The sequence below is a fragment of the Anopheles nili genome, chromosome 3 (genome assembly GCF_943737925.1).
Source record: "Anopheles nili chromosome 3, idAnoNiliSN_F5_01, whole genome shotgun sequence".
NCBI lineage: Eukaryota > Metazoa > Arthropoda > Insecta > Diptera > Culicidae > Anopheles > Anopheles nili.
The window spans coordinates 26862773-26883722 of record NC_071292.1 but is presented as its reverse complement, the minus strand read 5'-3'; the positions used below and the strand labels follow the sequence as shown (position 1 = coordinate 26883722).

At 41.1% G+C, this 20950-nt stretch overlaps 2 protein-coding genes across 2 annotated transcripts; both read left to right on the top strand.

The window, feature by feature from the left end:
- Nucleotides 1-1953: 1953 nt before the first annotated feature.
- Nucleotides 1954-9924, top strand: LOC128726611 (START domain-containing protein 10-like). The gene is made up of 4 exons (XM_053820425.1): nucleotides 1954-2245; nucleotides 8809-8947; nucleotides 9049-9319; nucleotides 9397-9924. Exons 1-4 carry the CDS (start codon nucleotides 1954-1956, stop codon nucleotides 9922-9924), a joined length of 1230 nt encoding a protein of 409 aa, XP_053676400.1.
- Nucleotides 9925-13612: 3688 nt separating this feature from the next.
- On the top strand, nucleotides 13613-20552 carry LOC128723972 (uncharacterized). The gene is made up of 4 exons (XM_053817737.1): nucleotides 13613-14054; nucleotides 15185-15349; nucleotides 17623-18077; nucleotides 20352-20552. Exons 1-4 carry the CDS (start codon nucleotides 13613-13615, stop codon nucleotides 20550-20552), a joined length of 1263 nt encoding a protein of 420 aa, XP_053673712.1.
- Nucleotides 20553-20950: the final 398 nt, after the last annotated feature.

Here is a 20950-nt window from a genome sequence, read left to right as displayed (position 1 = left end):
CACGAAACTTTACATGCATGGCAGCAATTTTGGAAGTGTGGAATGTACCTGATCACGTTACCCCCATTTTGATACCGTAAAAAAAGCTTCCACATACGCTTTTCAACACCTGCACACCACGTTCACCAAAGCATGGTTAGAGGTATTTTCAAGGCAAAATGATTAATGCTAAAACCAGATGAACTTTTCATGGTTACCACAGGTAAAAGAGCTAACCTGGACGAAAAAAGCTTCTTTTACGATACGATCCAGAGCCGCACAAGAAGCAAAATGAAACGGGGGAAAATAAATGCCAGCTGAAATATGCTTTTACCGTTTTAATAACACCCTGCACCGTTCCCGAGGAGAGAAGCATGTTAAACTACGTTCTCTTCTCGGAGCCCCAGGGTGCGCTAACAGCCGCGGATGGTTCCTGGTGCATGTTTTAAATTGAGCTAGATGCGTTCCACTTCATAGCCATCTTGCAAGCCGGAAGGACAACCCATGCAAACATCGTGTAAAGAGAAGTTGCAGCGTGTTAGCGCTGCCAGATACACGCATACATGCGAAGCAGTGCAGTGATTTACACTGAGTACTACTAAAAATTGGTATCGCTAGAAGGGGAAGAAGAAAAAAAACAGATAATTAGAAATGCTTTTCATCGTGCCGAGATAGTGCCCTGTATGTACTGCCTCACTATTTTCCGTTGAGTCATCTAGAACATGAGTTTTTACATCGCAACTCGCATATCTCGTTAAAAGCAACATAATTTTTTCAACGCTTCGCCTATTACCGCCAAAGTGAAATGATTAATAAATTTTGTTTAACAGATTATAAAATTAACTGCACGGAATGATTTGCGCCGAGTGAAAGCTACTCTCATGATGTTAATCATAAATGATACGTGCATCACACCAACTATGAAAGATGAAACACATTAACCATTAACCAATAAACCACTGGTAAAAGTCGGCAAATCGGACGCGATACAATATTTACGCCACTTAAGTAATGAATTCCTCCAACCTTCCTCCGGTGTCTTTCCACCGGTTCATTTCGTTTTGTTGATATGGAAAGAAAAACACGTTTCCGAGCACATTCCACCACAGCGACCGGTCGGACAATTAGATTTTCGGCGAATCGTAATTGTCTGCGCACATTAACGCAACGGCCCGTGAACGTTTTCACCTAAATGAAGCTAATTACGTTACACGCACATTGAATTCCGGTACGGTCTGCGACTTTGGTCTGGACTCTTGGCAAACCTTCACTTTTTCCTCTCTCTCTTTATGATGTTGATTTTCTTTTGCAGTCAACCCCATCCTAAGTCATTCTTTTCGAGCCCAAAGGCTTTACAAGGGTCAATTTAGTGAATCCAAACTGCTCAGCTTCTTCACTTTCTGCCTTTGGTTTCTTGCACGATTTATAAGTTATGTTGAAATAAATTAAAATTTATTCCACCCATCGCTATTCTGATCCCTGCAGTGCTGTACGCGGGTCAGCTTTGGCTAGTCAATTCGAAATGGCGTTGTCGCCGGAAATACGTCAATCAAACCTCTCTCCATGCTCTGGAAAAATCCCACTTCATCACGAAGCCACGCTCACAGCAAGCCTCCATTCGGCAACTTTAGCTTTCGCAGCCAAAATAGTCCCTATCACACCACATCCAGTGCAAATAAAGAAGCGCTCGCGCGTTGGCGTTGGAGCCGGCTGCGAAAATTAATATCTTAACTCGATTAGGAATTTACGGCGATCCGCGCATTCAGCTCGGTGTCCTTCAACCCTCCGACCCGCCTTTTAATGGTTGATCATTTTCATCGTCCACGGTACAGCTCTTCGTCCCTTTTGCATAGCTTTTTTTCCCACAATACTTCCATCTTGTTATTTATGTGACTTTTTTCTTCAATGTCGCATTTTAACATTCTTCGTTTCGTTATATTTCCTTTCCACAGCGAGCACACCACACGCAGGCGAATGGCACGAATAGCGGACGACAGTGACTTTGAAGCGCTGAAACGACTGGTCGACAATCACGACGGCTGGACGCTTGAGCTGTCCAAGTCCGACACCCAAGTCTACACGCGACCAGTTGCCGGATGTAACTTCAACATGGTGAAGATTCACACCGAGTTCGCCGACGTCACAGCCGATATCGTGTTCGATGTGCTGCACGATCCGGACTACCGAAAAGTGTGGGATTCGCACATGCTGGCGAGCGAAGAGATCGGCATACTAAACGTCAACAATGACGTCGGTTACTACGCAAGTGAGTACTCCGTTTCGGTTCGCTTGTTTTTAATCGCTTGATTAACGGACAGAGATGTAGAAGAGTACCTTCTTTCATGCGCCATTGTTAGTTCGAATGCTTTTCTGCGCCATCGTATCACCCACGGATGCGATAAAGGTTCGATAGCACAATTTGATGGGCTATAAACGACACGTTTCGTTTCATTTGTCTATCGCCTTGATTCAATGCCCTTCCTTACGCTGCTTCGTGATGCCTTTCTCAGAAATCCCTTTACCCTTCTTCCATATTACGTGTGAATCGAGTTATGTTTTATATTCTGCCCGTCGCTCAGTTTCTATTTGCACCCTTTTTGCGTGCAGTGCCATTTTCATGCGCGATATATTAAGCCAAACGCTCTTATAATACGTCATGAGCAGCCATTTTCGGTTCACCCCCGGAGTGCTTTCACCCCACAGGGAGCTTTCACCTCGCGGCCGGCTTTGGTCGTCGTGTGGGCTTTCCTTCCGGGCGTTATCGCGCCTGCCAGGGGTGATTACCGTGTGCGGTCGTAAAGCCCACTTTCAGTAACATTATTTCGCCGACGAGATCTCATACACCATGAATACCAAGGCATGGCGCGGAGCAATTGCTTTATTTATTCAAGTTTCCCGCCATACGTTTGGCGCGACCAACCGGTTTGGCAACCAATGTGCCACAGGGGTTTACCGCAAGTTCCGCCTTTTTGATGCGGGATTCCGGACGGTATGGCGACTCGCAGGGTTCCGGATTGGTTCCAGAAGGTGTGCGCCTGCGAAGGTAAATTAATTTTTCATAACACCCAGAACATACTTTATCAACGCCCCGAAGCAGCGCCCGCGTGTGTAGCGCAGATTTGCAGACTATTAAGACCGTATCCCTCACTTCATCATACCTGCTTATCTAGGGGTAATAATATTTTAAGCTTACAGCGAACAGCTTAAGGTAATGCGAGAAAACCACGAGGGCGGTTTATATCGCCTCAAGATTCAACAGGATATTCTGAAATCGCTGAAGTGTTCAGTGTGATAGCCGGTGGCGTAATGAAGGGAGAACGTAACCGTTTGCAGGGCACTTAAATCTGACAGACCAACTTTGCTTAAAAACATGTCACAAGTTCGAAAGAAAGGTGGTTCGCAACATTTGGGTGTATTAGAAATAAAATGCCGTTATCAAAAAACACATTAAAATAAGTAATACGATTCAATAAGTAGTAATCTTTGTAACCAGAAACAACTAAATTGAAAATAAATCAGCTTGAATGAAGAAATATACCAAATAGCTTTCCCAACTCAACACAATGGCAAAGAGAAACTTTATCCCATTCTTACGAAAATTTGCAACTGCTCATTTTCATAATTTACATCCGCTGTAAAACCAACTCAAGATAAAAAAAAAGGTTGTTAAGTTTTGTCTTGATTTTCATCCACGCGTTGTGGGCGACAGCCACATTGAAATTTCCCATTTTTCCCTTTCAAGCTAAAATAATAATCAAAATTTCACATTCACAGCTTCACCCAAGCGAGTAAGATGCTGGTCTGCACCATGTGCAAATGTAACAGCCGACTGTTTTCCAATGTAAATTGGTTTAAATTGCTTGGGATTTTACTTTGCTGCTCTCCCCTGAGGGTTCGGATCAGTGAGATCGGTAATGCGCATCTGGAACAACAAAATCTCTAGCATCTCTTACTGTCGCAGTGAAGAGCAAACAAACCTCATCTTTCTATGGGTAAAATTGATAAATCTTCAGCTTTGTAAGCACCCTTAGGCATTGTTATGAATAGCTTCCAACCAATTTGTTTTCGAAGCTTTCAGAGGACAGATTTTATTGTTAGACAAAAAACTTGCCATAACGAGTAATGATTTAATATCTTAAGCTTAATTAATTTACTACAAATTTATTACCATATATTGAGTTTATAAAAAAACACTTGAAAATAATAAGCTAAATGTTTAAATTATGTAAGCATTAAGCTGTTGAATAATTCGCATTTTAAACGAAGATCAAATGTTGGATAAATATCCTTACAAATATCCTAATAGAATTTTTATTTTTCATATAAATTTGAGGATAGGAGCACTTTAAATAGCACGGAATGTCGGGAATGAGAAATCCCCAGCTGGAAACGATCGAAAAATATGTCTCGAAGGCATGCCGGTCTAAGTAAGTTGCTAGTATGCTATGTTCCGTATCTTTCATCTCAAGAAAACTTCGCTGACCCGGACACTTATTCGATAAGAATGGGGAGGGAAGGAACATCATCAAATATTGTTAGCAAGACCAGAGAGGGCGATACATTTCGTCCCGTTCCTTCAAAGAAGGATCCTAATCTCCGCTGGAATGGTTTGATTATTTTCATCAAACGATCGTGTCCTCGATGAGATAAATGAGGTGATGAAAACGTTATCCACTGCCGTCGTGCTACTCCACGTATTTGAAGGATAATCGCGCAAAGCGGATTTGATAGAACAAAGCTTCGTAGCTCGTTGGAGGGACAGTTGGCCGTGCCAACAAATCTTTTATTGTTCGGTTTTCCTTGCCAACGTCACCGGGTAGTAGAAAATGCCTATATTCCGCCAAGGCTCGATAAAAAGGCGGCTAAGAATCTTTAGCAATCGTTGTCGGTGGTCTAAAAATATCAAACATAAACCGCAAAGGTTGTCGGAGCGAACTGAGGATATTACAGGTTCCATAGTCTTAATTAAAATCGAAGCTGCTTGTTACCGGCCTCGAACAACGTGAGCTTTGCTATTGCCTTTTAATCAACAACCAAAATAAAATGACATAAAAGTTTACTTACTAAACTATTACACACCTTGAAGAAACTTTTTTCTCAAGAATATAAAACACTCTTGCGACTGCAAAACAACATGTTTTGAAAATATATTAGTTCATAGTGTATAGAAAAATATTCATAAGAAAAAATTCGCGAAAAAAAATCAAGATCTTCAATAGTTTTATTGGTAGAAGAAAACGATAAAAAAGCATATCAGAGATCAAAAGTTTCTAAAAAATTTTTTGTTTCAAGTACTAAAATATTTTTAAAATATTTTTTTAATAAACCAAAAAAGTTATTTTAAATTGGTTAACAGATTTCACATTGTTTAGAAACAGATTTGTCGTTGATAGGTAAAAAGATCGAATTGTTGTTGTTAGAAATTCTGTTTATAATGCAATTAATATGAACAACTATTTAAAAATTTCTTTTTTTCAAAAATATACAAAACAAACGATATATTTCTTCAATGATATAAACACATGTAGTTGCGAAGCTCAAAATTCTTTTGCTTTTCCTTCATTAAATACACTGCGGTGTTGTCTACTATTTGAAGAGGCCAATTGCCCTTTCGCTGAATCAGCGTAAGGATACTCGTAAACCGATTAATGGAGCTGAATATTCTCCGAACCGGTCAAATCTAATAACGACACCCGACAGAAAAGGACAGGATGTAAAGTTGAGCCCAGCGGCCGACAAATGTGAGACCAGGGAAGCGACGGGCCAGCGCAAACCACAAATTGAATTTAGTGTTAGGTGGGTTTGGCGGGGAGCATGGATCGAGGAAACCTTTCATCTGGGTCGAAAAGCCAGCAGTGATACAAATTTTGATGCAAGAAAATACAACGAGAACGATGGAGATAGCAGAGCTGAAAAAAACATCGAAATGTTTGATGTTGGCTTGTGGTAAATGTTGATAGAGGTATGCAAAATTAAGGAAGCCATCAGCAACAAATTTCGACGAAATTGATCTTTGATGAACTAACTGGTCAAATCTATGTGATTTTTCCACTACATCAGTTAGTTATGCAATAAAGACCTTACTTTGTGATTGATATTAAAAGATGACTTTTATACTCTAAAATCCTAGAAATTCCAGAACATGTCAGTAATGTTTTATGATCAAAAGAAAAGAAAAAGAGAAAGTATTTGTTTGAATATGAAATCAGCTTCATCAAAAAAATTGAAAAAAGGTTATCATTCTAAACATTGATTTACAAAACAATAATCACTTGTAAAAAAAATTCTACTTTGCTGAAATTAAGTCGTAGCCGAAGGGAGTACTTTAAAATAGAATTTGATGAATTAATTTCATGGGATGTATTATTCATCAATCTAAATTCAAGAATGCTATCCTTGAGCGCTGAACAATATTCTTTGGGAATGAAAAACTTTTATTGTATTTTACTTCGGGTCTTTCGTATAACCAAGAGGTAAATAAAGAAGAGTATATTTGCTATCATGTTGCCGTTTTGTTGGTGGGTCGACTGCAATTTGCAATGCTTTCTCCCTGGGACCTATATTTCACCCTACGGCACAATTAGTATCCATTTCAAATTTTTCCTTCTAGTATATATTTCATTCTATCCTTGATGAAGCTGGTTCATTTTTTGTTGTCAAAAAGACCAAGAATATCAACTCGCAAAACTTAAGCATATAAAAAACGTTTCTTATTTCTATGCTTTGCGCGACATTTTATGGATATTTTTAAGATACTTGTCATGTGCAATATAAAAAGTAATGATGGTGTAGATAAAATCACTCCTAAAAAATTATTAACTAATTAAATTGAACTAACAAACCAATATAGAAAACAACTTTAACTAAAAATAAAAAAAAACGAAAAAAAAAGAAAAACAAGAACGAAACCATGCACAACTTATCTTTATATCTCTTCTGGGTATTTTGAAAACTATGATAAAAGTCCAACATGTTCATGTCGTAATTTAAACATGAAATGAAAACGATAAAACTTTTACCATAAAACTTTTCTTTTATCGCTCAGCTGAATCTCCACGGATACTAAATGTATTCAATATAACTTGATATGAAATTATTTGTTCAACTAGCACGATCAATGTATCAACACGATTAATACAATAATATTCAATTTAATTAACAGAAGATTATCAAAATCAACAAACAAAATTTTCACAGTTCTTAAAGCATAATCAAAAAATTCTTCTTAAAGCATAATCATACGAGGTTCTATGAAACAAATGCGAACACTTCGTATGCATTCGCGCGATTAAGTATCTACATTATCTCACCACTTTCGAAATACTCCCACGATACTCATCGCCATTACTTCAAAATCTTAAACATGTTTTCAACCGTTTAGCAATATTTACCGGGCTACGGCAACTGACTCTCTAGAGAAATGAAGAAAAGGTACTTGAAGCCTGGGATGTATCAACCACTAAAGCAGAAAGCACAATAGAAGAAGCAGGCTGAGGTTGAAAAACATTTCACCGAGTTTATTAAACCTCAATATAGCGCGTTGTACCACACGGTGCCTTGGGACCGATCTGAGGTGTTTATTTGTGCCAGGAGTTTTATGGACGCAGTGAGAGTGATACAAAAAGGTAACAAACTGCAAAGTGGCCACCTTCGAACATTAAATAAATAAAAGCAACTAGCGCAGACTGTAGGTTTATCACATTATTCCGATTATTTCGAGCGAAATTCACATTCAAATTCAAATAAAAGAAAAATTGTTGCAAAATTTTCAAACGTTTTTTAAAACTTTCTGTGGAAATATGCAACAACTCATTGGTGATTTTATATCTGAAATGTATAAATAGTTTTTACAAAGCCGTTGATTTACAGCACCGGTTGGGCGAAAAAGAATATCCTTACTGCCATTTGCCTGTTAAAATTTAAAACTCATAAGCTGAAACGTGTTTCGGTTTTGTTTTTCGCAGCTTAACATTTGATCCTGCAATCCTGCGCAGGTATGCTCGAAAAGCATCAAAAGCATCTGCAATTTTTCAGCGCAACGTTCAATACAACATTGAATTACACAAATTAACATTATACATACTGCGTTGCAATACAGGCAGTATAAAAACGATACCATTTGTTTTTTTTACCACAGCTGAAAAAGCATCGTAAATTCACGCTTTATTCGTGTCTCATGAAAAACCCAGAAATGCTCGGGCTTCCCATGCCACCGATCAAAACATTTCCTGTCCGGTTCGAAATACCATCGTAGTAGCAGAGTGATGTTTATGAAGCATCGAAACAAAAACATGGCAGCATTTTGAATTTATGAATATTAAATGATAACGTTGGATACAGAAAACCCCGACATACATACCCTATTGTTTCACTATAATAGACATTCTGTATTTGGTGTATATATATAAATATGAATATAAATAAATTTTCGGTTAAAATAGGTTTGTTGTATGATTATAAATATGAAATTGGAATTTGTAATATATTGTTATTTGTGGTTACAACCGTTAGAAATTGTATAATTAGTGTACACTATAATTTACCGTTTTCATACCTATTTCTCGAAACAAATGTACCATCGTTTCACCTTTTTTAGGTTATTGTATTCACCCTACGCTATTAATATGCAAAGCAGTGTAGAGGAAAATATTGCAATTGCGATGCAATATCGAGCCTCGTACGACACAGGGTTCAAGCAAACGCAGAAGTTCAGTTTTCTAGTGGCTCACGTTACATTTTTTGTCGTTCCTATGCATGCATTTTTATAGCATTTTTTTTTATTTCTTGCATTTTTAACGATTATTTCTCCTTCTCTTCTCACAATTTCAGTGTCCTGCCCTCCTCCTCTAAAGCCGAGAGATTTTGTCCTGCAACGGTCCTGGCTCGATACCGGTCCCCAGGGTGAACAGATGTTACTTTCACGTTCCGTACCACACAAGAACTATCCACCCAAGAAGGGATACGTGCGGTACGTTCGGCATTCTGAATGCTACCAGGTTACCGTTCCTGGCCTGGTGGTAATGAATATGCTAATGGATATGTCTAATTGATTAACCTTTTTCTGATCAGTGCGATGTCATACATCACGGGGTTCGTGCTGCGGACGAACGAAAACTCAAAGACTGGCTGTATACTTAAGTACGTAGCGCATTGTGACCCACAGGGCACGCTACCTCCATGGCTCGTGAACAAAGTGACTCACACGCTCGGCCCCCGAATGGTGAAAGATCTAAAAAAAGCCGCTCTTGGGTACGTGGGCTGGAAACAAACGCAACCACACCTGAGAAAACCGTGGCGATTTCCAGAAGAAATTCGCTGTCCGCGAATATCTATTGACGATGTAAGTAACGGTAACAATGCAATTGCAAAAACTATTCCGTCGTTAAACTATTTCTATTAAATTAACATCTCTTTTAGTGTCTTGAAACGACAGCTGGAACGGGAGGCATGCCTACGGCAATCGTACCAGCAACGAAATGCACGCCACAGCAACCTCCACAGCATATTGCTAACGCGCAGCAACAACAATCTCAGCTACAAACCCCAACGCAACGAAAGCTACCCCAGCTGAAGGCGCAAACCAATGGGCGCGTGTTGCCAATACTCCACAAAAAAGCCCAATCGACGCCCTCATCCCCTGTGGTGGAGGAGGCAAAGTTCCTAAAGCGAGACGAGCTCAAAGAAAAATTGGACGGAAAGCTCGATCGCAAGGATGAAAAGAAAAAACAAAAGGATTCCAAAGACGGAAAGGCAAAGGAGGGCAAAGACAGCATGAAAAGCAGTAAAGAGCTAGAAAAAGAAGCTAAAGCTGCCGCAAAAGAAAGCAAAAAGCTAAGCAAAGCCGCGGCCAAGGAAGCTGCGGCCGCCGAGAGCGCGATGGCTAAGAAGGACAAGAAAGAGAAAGGCCTGACCAAGCGGCGGTCTTTGCTGAATCTAAAGTTTTAGTTAGTTGCCTCACAAAACAGATATCCAAACCGGGTCGAACTTGGCAAGATGCTTCTTGAGCAAAGCCTTTCAGCAGTATTACACAGCGAACGATATCGATGTTTAGTCAAGGAGGGTGTACTTTGAACAGCGAATAAAACGAAAATCGATCGATCCTTCCAAGGAGCATTTAGAAAATGAAACGAAATACAATAACGGCACGATGCGATACGAAGAAATTTACCATGTGAATGGGACAGTTTTAATATTCATGTAACCACTGTTACGGTTTTTACTGCAACTAGTCATGTAATGGAGAAAACATTTAACAAAAACGATAAAGAAAAGCACGAAAAAGTCGAATTAAGCAAAATCGATCAATTTTAGTTTATCTTTGCAAACATCATGCCGTCAGCTAATTTAGACGAGGAAAACGGTCGCTCAATGCGTAATGAAATGGATGCATGTTTAAGCATTGATTATGGACTGTACACAAGTGTTGCAAGGTTGAATGGAGCGCTAACAGGTATTGGACATTAGAGTTCCATATTCTGTTTCAAACAGCCGATCAAAAAACGAATAATCTCTTTGCAACTGCTATTTTCATAACAACTGCTGCCTTTGCAGCAAATATGTGTTTAGCGACCCAAACTGAAAAGATTTGTCTAAAAAAAAGATTAATAAATCATACTAATTTCATAGAATATAATGAAAACAAATTGCAACCTATCACAAAACCGTGTATATACTTGCAAAGCGATATAGACACAAAAACTAAAAGAATTACGAAAATACATCTAATGAAGTGGTTGTAAAAGGATCTGTAAATTTTGTTGAAAAATGAATGTGTGTAGCTAAACTGTACATGTTGTTTGAAAACGAACCATTAGCGAACAAAACAAACAGCCATCGGAAACAAAGTGATAATATAATTAGAATCCTAGAGTACTGTTCGTCTACGAAACAGTTTCCAAGGATTATAACTTGTACGAAAACTATTGTTCTGAGTGAGACATGTATTAAAGTCATTTAAACAAAGCCAATTGGAAGTAAGAGCACCAATGCATCGATTGGACCGCAGACCTCTGCAATTGTAATTAACGATTTATTAACCAAGGCAAACGGAAGGTAGGAAGTAATATTCTCCTCCTAAGATATCCTAGCCCCAATAATTGTATAACCCCTTTCCTGTGGCCTTTCTTCCTATTTTCGTTGATCGTAAAAAGGTAACAAACACCCTTCAGACTAATAAACATAAGCATGATGAAAGAAGAAGAATGAATAAATCATAGCTAGGAGCTAATAAATACGACAAAATGTAGTAGACTCAAATGAGAATTTTACCGCAAGCCACTAAAACTCTCAAAACGAACCAATTACACTATCGCGTTGTGAGTAGTAAGCGACAAAACTCTAAAACAGGTGAACGGGGCTTGTGCAGGATCGTGACATACAGATAGTGTAATCAATATCTTTGCCTCTCAGATTAAAAATCGCGAAGCGTTGCAAACAGTGTATAATCTTGTCTACAAGGACAAATCTTAGCGTAACGAAGTCAATCATTCGAATATTAATAACGCATCTTTTCCACTCGTTGAAAATACAGCCAAATCTTCCAGATGCCCTCCCTCCTTTTTCTATGTACTCTATCTATCTCTTGATCTCTACGGTGAAAGCATTTTTTTAGTTTTAAGCAGGTGTAAATGTTTGTATTTATGTATGTACAAGTACTAGCACATTTGTGTAATTTGTGTGTGAGCAATGTTTAGCAGTCGACTGACACAAGGGGGCAAAATCGGAGCAAAAAAGTGGATAAGTAATCAAAACAACAATTGGTTAATGATTACCATCGACCTTGCGATCGAACATGCAGTATATAGTGATACGTGGAAAACTAGGGCAGGTTGTAAATCATTACTGTAATTATGTTGGAATTGTAGGTTGTTAAAATAAAACAAAATTAAAATAAATCAGTTGAAACCCTATTTCCGCAATTGGTGACGATTTATTTTGACAACAAAGAGAAATATATGATCATTTCAAAAATAAATAATAGAATAAAAGAAAACACGATTCATACTCTAACATGCATTTATATTTCAGCTATCATTCAAATTATCCGAAGCCGATGAAGAAAAGGTCCATCCATCGAACTGATGTCTATAGGAAATGCCATTTCGTTTATATCTACACCATAAATCATTCCATTGCCTGTTATTTCACTCCAGGATGACACGCGCTCCTAAGAGAATGCATGCAAATGCACTTCATAGAATAAATGGACAATATCCGTACAGACGTTTAAAATACTCATCAAATGTCGAATGAAATCAGAAACTCTATGAACTTCAATGTTTGCGCGACTCAACAAACTGACGCTATTTTACATAGTATTTGAACAATACAATGAAATATTATGCGGAACACGTTTCCACTTATATTACCATTTTTACACTTATTCTCTTCGCTGTAACATCCGAAAGCGTCAAAATTTTACGGTACATTCAAACCACAGTTCACCGTATGTTGAGCATTGACAGCTCATTTTAATCGAACGCGTGAATCACACGACCGACGGCGATGAGCGGAAAAGCATCTAATCCTGGTCCTTTCTGCCCCTAGAGTGGAGCTCTTATCCACAGTGCAATAAAATGTACAAACGCCACAAGTTTTCCATTTTCGCTCGCCAACCGAGTAGGCTAAAAAAAATGGTGTCATCTTACTCGCCGTTGCCATGCTGGCCGATAGTGAGAGCCACGCAGACTTTTTTCCTGCGCAGGCGATCCCGCCACCAAATGGAGATGGCACGGGAAGCGAAGGGGCGACTCACGAACTGACAACCGCGCGATAACTATCCAACGCTCCCCAGCGGTCTTCCATATATCCTGGTGTTCCCGAGGTTTAGACCAAGTCCTCGGGCACAGTATTTCGCCGGCAATCAACAGGTCCGGAGCTAGCCGGCTCGCTCAGCTGTGGGGCGTGGAATCGTTTACTACCGCCGAATATTTCATCCATCCTAAACAACGAACTCTGCCCGTGTACTTATCTCACAGTGACCACACGTTGTGGTGATTTCGTGCAAACCGCGTGGATAAACGGCTACGGCAAGATATGGATTATTGTGGATCATATTTCACAAGATTGTTATCCGCGTGGTGAAGGCCCGAGTGCGACTAACTGACGGGACCACTGAATTGGAGCTGGCTTTTGGTAGCCACCCATCCGCGTACTACTTACGAACTAACACTCGGCTGGCTGGAGCATAGTGTCATTTGGAGCTTGCTTGCCGAACCACCGGCTGCCGGTGTGATTAGCTCGTGAAGGGCCGCGTAAACGTTTTGGTGATAATTAGATCCGCTTACAAATGCTATCACAAACGATCGACCCAAGTAATTTGCGTGTAACTGACACCGAGCGCAGAAGAATAGAGATTTAACATACTTGCATTTCGTAACGGTGTCAAGGAAAAAAGTAGAAAAAAAACGATTCACCCCGAGAGCCATTGCACCGAAAGGACAGAAGTGTGTTTCCGTTTGCACCCTGCAGCTAATCCACAATGCAACTCCGTGAGATGTAGATCATACGCCAAGTACAATAATCCAACACCGGTTAAAGTTTAAAAGTTTGCGAGTGAAAACGTGCTGTCAATTGATCGAGTGTTCCCACGAGTATTGGTCAAAAAAAGGGCAACCAGCACTTCTGCTACAGTATGGCGCCTGCAGTGAGGACGGAAAGTTTTGCGGAGGAAACTCCGCTCGAACCTGCGAACCCGATCGGACCTTCACTGTTGGATGGACGTCGGAATGGCCGTTGTCGCAAGCGCTTGTTGCACCTTCTGGATAATATTTTTTCGTTGGTCGTGATTTCTCCACTGGTGGTGGCACATTGGCGCGGCACTTGGGGTTGGATGGATTTGAATGGACCGCACTTTCCAGCCTGGTTGTGCTTTGTGCTAGGAGCCACTCTGCACACTACCTTCGCTTTTCTGCGTGAACCACTGAATACCGCGCTGGCATTGGGACGTGATGCTCCGAAAAGTCGATGGCGTTCCATCCAGCAGTGGTTAATCAATCGGATGTACACGTACGCGTTCAGTATGGGATGCCTAATGCATTGGCGCGGTGGCTGGATGGTTATGGAATCGTACTTCGGTAAGTAAAAACCCGTTTCCTACCCCATTAGCTTAATTGTCAACAGACACTGCTTTATGTTTCAACAACAGAGGCATTTGTGTTCGCATTAATACAGTTCTTCTTCTGAACTAAAAAAGTCATAGAGTTAATGTTCATTATACCGACTGAAGAAAGTATTTAATAACTACCCTAATTTAAAATTTGTATGAATAGGTTAACGCAATTTATCTTGCCTTTTAGTTATGGAATTTATTGTTTTCTAAGTCGAAAAGTGGGAATTTAACCCTTTCAAAAACTTCACCCTTGCAGATTTACCAAAATAATAGTTCGTTAAAATAATTCGGCCTTGCAGATTCGGCCGACTTATAATTCAACACTATCATCATTGATGGAAGCAGTGCGAGAAAAAGAAGAAACCCGTAAAAGCTACGACCATTTTATAGTCGATGTCATTATCCGCCTGGTTAAAAATAGCGCTTGCTGCAATAAACCCAAAATCCCACTCCTAGTCCTAGTATCATTGAACAATTTAGTGCCTGTTTTCAGCCGTCTCATCATGTTGATGATATAGAGCTCGTTTCTCTATCTTCATCAATTTAATGCATGTTAGAACACACGACCATAGCACGAGTAGACCTTCGAGTCCTCCAGCAAACCTGAGGCTATTTTGCACCCATTACGTACACACAATTACGCGATACTGTGACGATAGCGTAATTGCACTTGAGCTCAGACGATAACTAGATGCAGCCAACTGCAATTGCAACTATTAGCGCCATTAGGTAGAACAGGCTCGGATCGAATGGAACCGGCCGGTAGCCATTCCTAGCGATTTCTAATCAATTATTAAACCAATAATTAAAGCTCCAATACATAACATGCACTAGCCGCGAGCTTGTGTTAATTTCCAGTTATGCGTATGACAAAATAGGTAAAAGAATAGATTGCCCTTTCAGTCGAATTTCTTCTTTGTAACTGTTTCCATCATTAGATGATGCTAATTCTCATTTTGTTTAATTTATTCACTTGCGACGCGCGGAAATGATTCGCATTTTTATGTCTCCCTCATTTGATTGCCATCCATTCATCGTGCTGTTTGCGTGCGCTCATTCCTATTCCCTTCCAACGTGTGCCTTTTTTTGTTGCAGCACTTCACCTTCTTCCGGCCCTTTCGGTGTCCGCGATCTGCCTCGTAGGGCTCGTGCTGTCAAAATCGGTCCGAAACCTGCTAGCACCACCATTCATCATCCTCACCGATCGCAAGGAGGCAATGTTTAGCTTTCCGACGCGCTTCAGGATGAAGGTAAATATTTGTAGTCTATTAAACCGATTACGTTGAACGACCGCACACAGTTTGGCTCGAGGAGGTGATCAAAATGCATTGTTTCGGCCGCTTTCCAGCCACAGATACATTGCCATAGCCGTTGTGACTCAAAAAGAATCGAAGCTTTCGATGGCAGAAGGATAAAGATGGATAAAAATGATTCGGGACATTCAAGTTTTGTCATTAATGCATTAAATGCATTAAAGCATAAACTGCGTAGAGACGGACATCTACTATCCATAGTACTATTTAAATATGACATTCTTCTGTTTCATTGGTTTGATTATTATTAATCTTAGAAAGAATCGCTTGAGCCATTGAAACAAACTTATCTCGTTGGTAAACTATTTTTTTTAAGCTCTAAACATTACATTCCATAGCTAGTTGGCCTGCATAAAAAAAGCAGCAAAAATTTTATGATCGCTTCGAAAATGTCATTAAAAAGCTATCTTTACATTTATACGGCATATTATGGTACTTTCTGTGTTTAATGGGATCAATAGACTTAACGACAGTCAGAAGTATCATAACCCACGCGCTTGTGATTGTAGGATAAAAGAAGTCCAAACATATAATAACGATTGATAGACCATATGGAGCTTTCCAAGAAAGTACCATCGATCATGATAATGTAGCTCAATGACATGATGAATGATAGTAAATTCAAAGGTACCGCTAGCGAAACAAGGCAATGTGTATCATTGCTAACGAATAATACTGCTTTCAAATACCGGATCGCCTCAATGCATGCCCAGATCACGTGCTCTTTATTGTCTTTTAAAGCGCTCAATTAACAACATCTACTACCCACAAAAATTGCCATTAGTACATATGTTTAAATAATATTTAACGCTTCAAACAACAAAACAAATTATAAAATAGACATGTCTTAAAATAGACGCATGTTTGCCAACATTTTCTAATGATGTTGAGCTCCAGCAGAAGAGATATTCTTTTGTTTGGTTGCAAATTGACCATCATCAACGCCTTGCGAAATGCTATCACAGCAATAGCAGAGTATTAGCTTATCAAACGCTAGCAAACACTGACAGTTTAAGCCTTGGACGGTGGCGATAGGAAGCCTTATAAAGCCTCGCGAGAATTGCCGAACGTCTGTGTAACAATAACAAGAGGTTGAAACTTTGTTCACATAATGACGAGCGAGGCACTGCGCTTTGTTATTCACTCAATATAGTTACTGCTGGTCCAAAGTGGCGTTCCTGGTCGATGATAAAAAAAAATCGCGGCAGTAACTAAGGCGTATGATACTGTGGCTGAAAAAAGATTTCACTGGTATACGGAATTCTCGTAACGATCAGCTAATTTTATAGGTCTAAGATAACTCCAAACAATGGGTGCAAACGTGTATGTGAGCGAAAATTTAACATTTCGCAGACGCTACCCTGCAAGAAAGTTCATCATATGATCGGATGGTACGGGCTGCTTTGGGGATAATATACAGATGTTCTGGAATTGAACACTCTCAGAAGAGCTGGTGGCTCGTTTTTGTCGCTATGCGGGGCCTTCGAAGGAGGAAACAGGAAGAGAAGTGATAGGAACCCGTGAGATACAAGACCATTAAATGGTAAGCATGCAGGCAGCCTCAACAATCTTATCGATATCGAGCCCTAAGCGTGGCAGATGCATCTCCCTTATCAGCAATTCTTGGTTCTTCGGTGAGGTGACAGATGCTTTCGTCGCAGTGGCCACTCGAGCCCGTGGCAGAAGGGCATGATCCCCACGTAAACAAAGCTTCGGCGATGAAACTATAAAGCCATTGACATACTTCCGACCGTCAGTCATGCAATCGGTGTCAGCCGGAGTACAACGAATGCGATTAGCAGCTGTGAGTGCGCCTGAAGAAGCTTCCATCTAACTACAGTTCCGCCAAGAACGCTGTAGAAGTTGTTGTCCGTTGGGGCTAGTTAGTTTTGCGAAGCGGTAGTTCTACTTCCGTGCATGTGAATGTGCAGCAACAGGACTAAACGACCACGAACACGCCCCACCAGTGCGAGAGTGCGTGAACGATTTGGGACACCTGACAGCACGCGAAAGTGCAGGACTGGCAAACCGGACTCTTGAAATATTTTCCCTTGCCCTATTTTACGAAAGTGGTGTTTTGTGAGGTTGGAAAAATAAGTACCTAGCCCTGTTCGATCTTCCAAGTTAACAGTATGCGCGGCAGTTTCCTTAGATTAGATCAAATTACTGGTAGCAAACGGAAGACTTTCGACGACGATGACTGCAAAGTGTCCGAGTTAGTGAACAATATTTATGCGGCACTTATAATAAGCCCGCTTGTGATATGCTACTGGCGGGGAATCTGGAATCTTATGGATAAGCTGCTCTTTCCTGAAGATGAAGTGTTGCGGATGATCACGCTGATAGGGTTCGGTAACGGAGGGCACCTGTTGTTTTTGCTGCTGCAGACAAAGCTGCAACGTTGGTTCGACGTTGACAAGCATCCGGTGGTGTTCTATATCAGTTCGCGAGTCTATACATTCATTTACGGTGCGGTATGCGTCAGCACCTGGCGTGGCGGTTGGATATTGATTGATCGTTACTCGCCTCCAAGCCTGATGTTCTTCATCGAAGCATCATTAGTGGCCCTGCTACTTTTGGGCTCGTTACGAAGCTTTTGTAACGTTGCTGGAGCACCATTCATCAATGATTTACCAGACGGATATTTTGCCATTCCAACGTACTTCAAATCGAAGGTAAGCTGCGGTGGAGCAATGCAGGTGCATAATTCAAAAACTCTCACCATCTATAATAGAGATAGGGGATTTTCTCTTATCTGTCATAAACGATACACATTACGATTAATACGATTGCGGCCTCATACTTGATCTACTTTGTAATTAGTTTATAGTTAAAAAAAAACAACAGTACTTGAAATGGCATTTAATATATTTTTAAGTTTTAAAAAGCTAACTTCGGTAAATGAATAACTCAACTCAATTTAACTGTCTCTCAATTCTCATCTAATGGTCCAAGTAAAAGATGTAACAATAATACTAGCAATACCATGTCTGGCATTGAAAGGCCCAATGAACCCTGATAACAAAACTCATTGGCGGAATTTCGCCCTGATAGCGAAACTATCGACAAACCATCGCGATAATCCTTCATCCGCAAGCCATATCACCAAGCTCCGTGGTATGATTGATTCTGTTGTACAAAAGATGAACCCATCGTGCACGAAACGATTTTTGAAGCGACCGTTAGAACAAATCCTGTTTGCCAATGGTTCGGGATGTTTTATGAAACGCTGCGAACAGCGTACGACCTACGCCAAACGACACTAGGATGGATTAAGCAAAAGTGCGTGCAGCATCCGCGTCAGGCACTTGAGCGCACAGCGAAAAAGCATGTAGGTAGCGTAAACCCGACCAGGCGGGAATGGTCTCTTTATTGCGCTGATAACGCACAAGTATTTGTTTGATAATCAGACCGTTCTCCTCCGGCTTGACCGTCGCCGGCGGTTGTGATCTCACCGTGGACCCCAACATACGTGCGCCCACCCGAACCATCCGTATGTCTACAAAAATTCAAGCGTACGCGACCATGAAGCCAAACAAATCATAGCTTCCGCTTGTGGTAACGTTTCTGGCGTCTGGGAACGAGTCACAAGATCTTGCTGCTGACTGACAGTATACATAAAGCGGTAGCAGCTTGTTGAAAGGATCCTGAGCAACAATGAAGATCCGCAATAACTCTAGAAATCATTACCATACAAATGCCATACAAAATATAATTTTATAGAATATCTGCACGTCCAAATGAAACTCCAGAACAAACTTTAAAAATGCTGAGTACTGAGCATAGAATAATCAATGGTTGGCACGTCTAGAACCATCTATTTTGTACTAGTACGTCGACTGAATCTAACCTTAGCTCCAGAACCTTCTGAAGATGTGAATAAGTCAACGCAACGGCTTATCAGTAATAGTTGTAAAATAAGCGTGAACAAAAAAAGACCGACCGAATTGTTGATAGATGAAATTAGAAAAGCATACATTTAAATGCTACTTATGGAACAAATGAGTTAACATTAAGTTTGCGTTTGAATTGCCAGCAAATAATAAGGATCTGTTATTAGAATAATAATATTCAAAAACCATTGACTTCTGATCGCATAACCCCTAGGAAGGGACGATCAGAGTGATTTTTCAAATGACCAACACTGAGACAAAGTTGGCGTTGTTCAAATGCCCAACAACAACCCGTTACGGAACGTGAACAGGCAGCCGTTATTGCACGCGCATTATACTATTTACGGACGCAGCTTCGCCTCACGGATCCAGCCTCAGTTGCGTTGGGGCAATATGCCCTGTGGGCGGTTATGAGGTGCGCAAAAATCCCTACTCTAGGGCCGGGAAGGTAGAGCGTGATGCAGTAGTACTGAAACCGAGATCCAGTCCGGGACCATACGCATCTACGGTGCGTATGCAATACGCGAAACAAAAAAAAAGCAATAACGCACATTATGGAAAGGTATTTCTCGGTTGTCATGGTGTGCGCGGAAGCCAGGCGATCATGACGACGCGGTGCGCTGGAGATCGGTATTATCCGAGCTGTCTCGTTTGTACGCACATATCAGCCAGACTGGATGGGATGCAAGGGTGAAACGGTGAAAGGGAACAAGTGGTCAACGCAAAGATCCCTACCCTGTCAGTACCGGCGAGGTTCGCTCGTCGACTGGGACGTCGATCGCGCTCTGGCGGCATTGGCACACAACCGTCCTATACACTCGTGTGTCAACCGACAGACCCTTACGCCGCGCAGCGAGAACCGGCCAGTTTGATTAGAACAATTTGGATGATAACAGTTCATTCCCGATCTACGGCTGATTCGGGTGATTCGGGCTAATCTGATTACTCGATCCGTTGCTGGGCCAGCGATCGGTACCACATCGCTTCTTTGGCGACGTGCGATCGAACGCGAATCTAACGCGACATTCTGGTGGATAGGATTCTGATCGGTCTCAGTCTCACCACATACGCGAACGGCCAGGTTCAGGAGTTCCGGTCAAGGCGTCGAGTCCCATCCGATCCGAGACCTCGCGGTTTGGAATAAACGATACGGACGTAGCATCTAACACGGCGGAGAATCATCTGCTTTGGTCGCAGGGTCACTGTTCAGCGGACGTCTCCGGTGTTAAGGCATTGAAAGTGCGTGTTGGGCGATAGTGGAGTGCGCCGAAAGTGGACGCGTACGGATATCAATTGGATTAGCATGAAATTGAACACGCGGCGCATTGGCGCGCGGTGTTGCCATTAGAAGTGATTTATTCAAATTATGAGCCGCAAAAAGTTGTGCCGCTTGACCGTGTAACGAGTCCGCTACCGGTCTTTCTGAAGCCACCCTGCCCAAGGCTGCTTAAATTGTGCGTGAGGGAAGTTCTTCGCAATCTGTGTTTTGGGAGCGTTGCCACGATCGCTTTAGTTGCCACCTTGGGTGGATTGCACCGCCGCTGTTGCACCTGTGAGGTAGTGTAGTGAAATCAATCGATAAAGTGTACAAATTTTACACCACATGCGGTACAAGGGCCTCGAATACGGGAACTTATCTTCCACCGCCTTAGCTC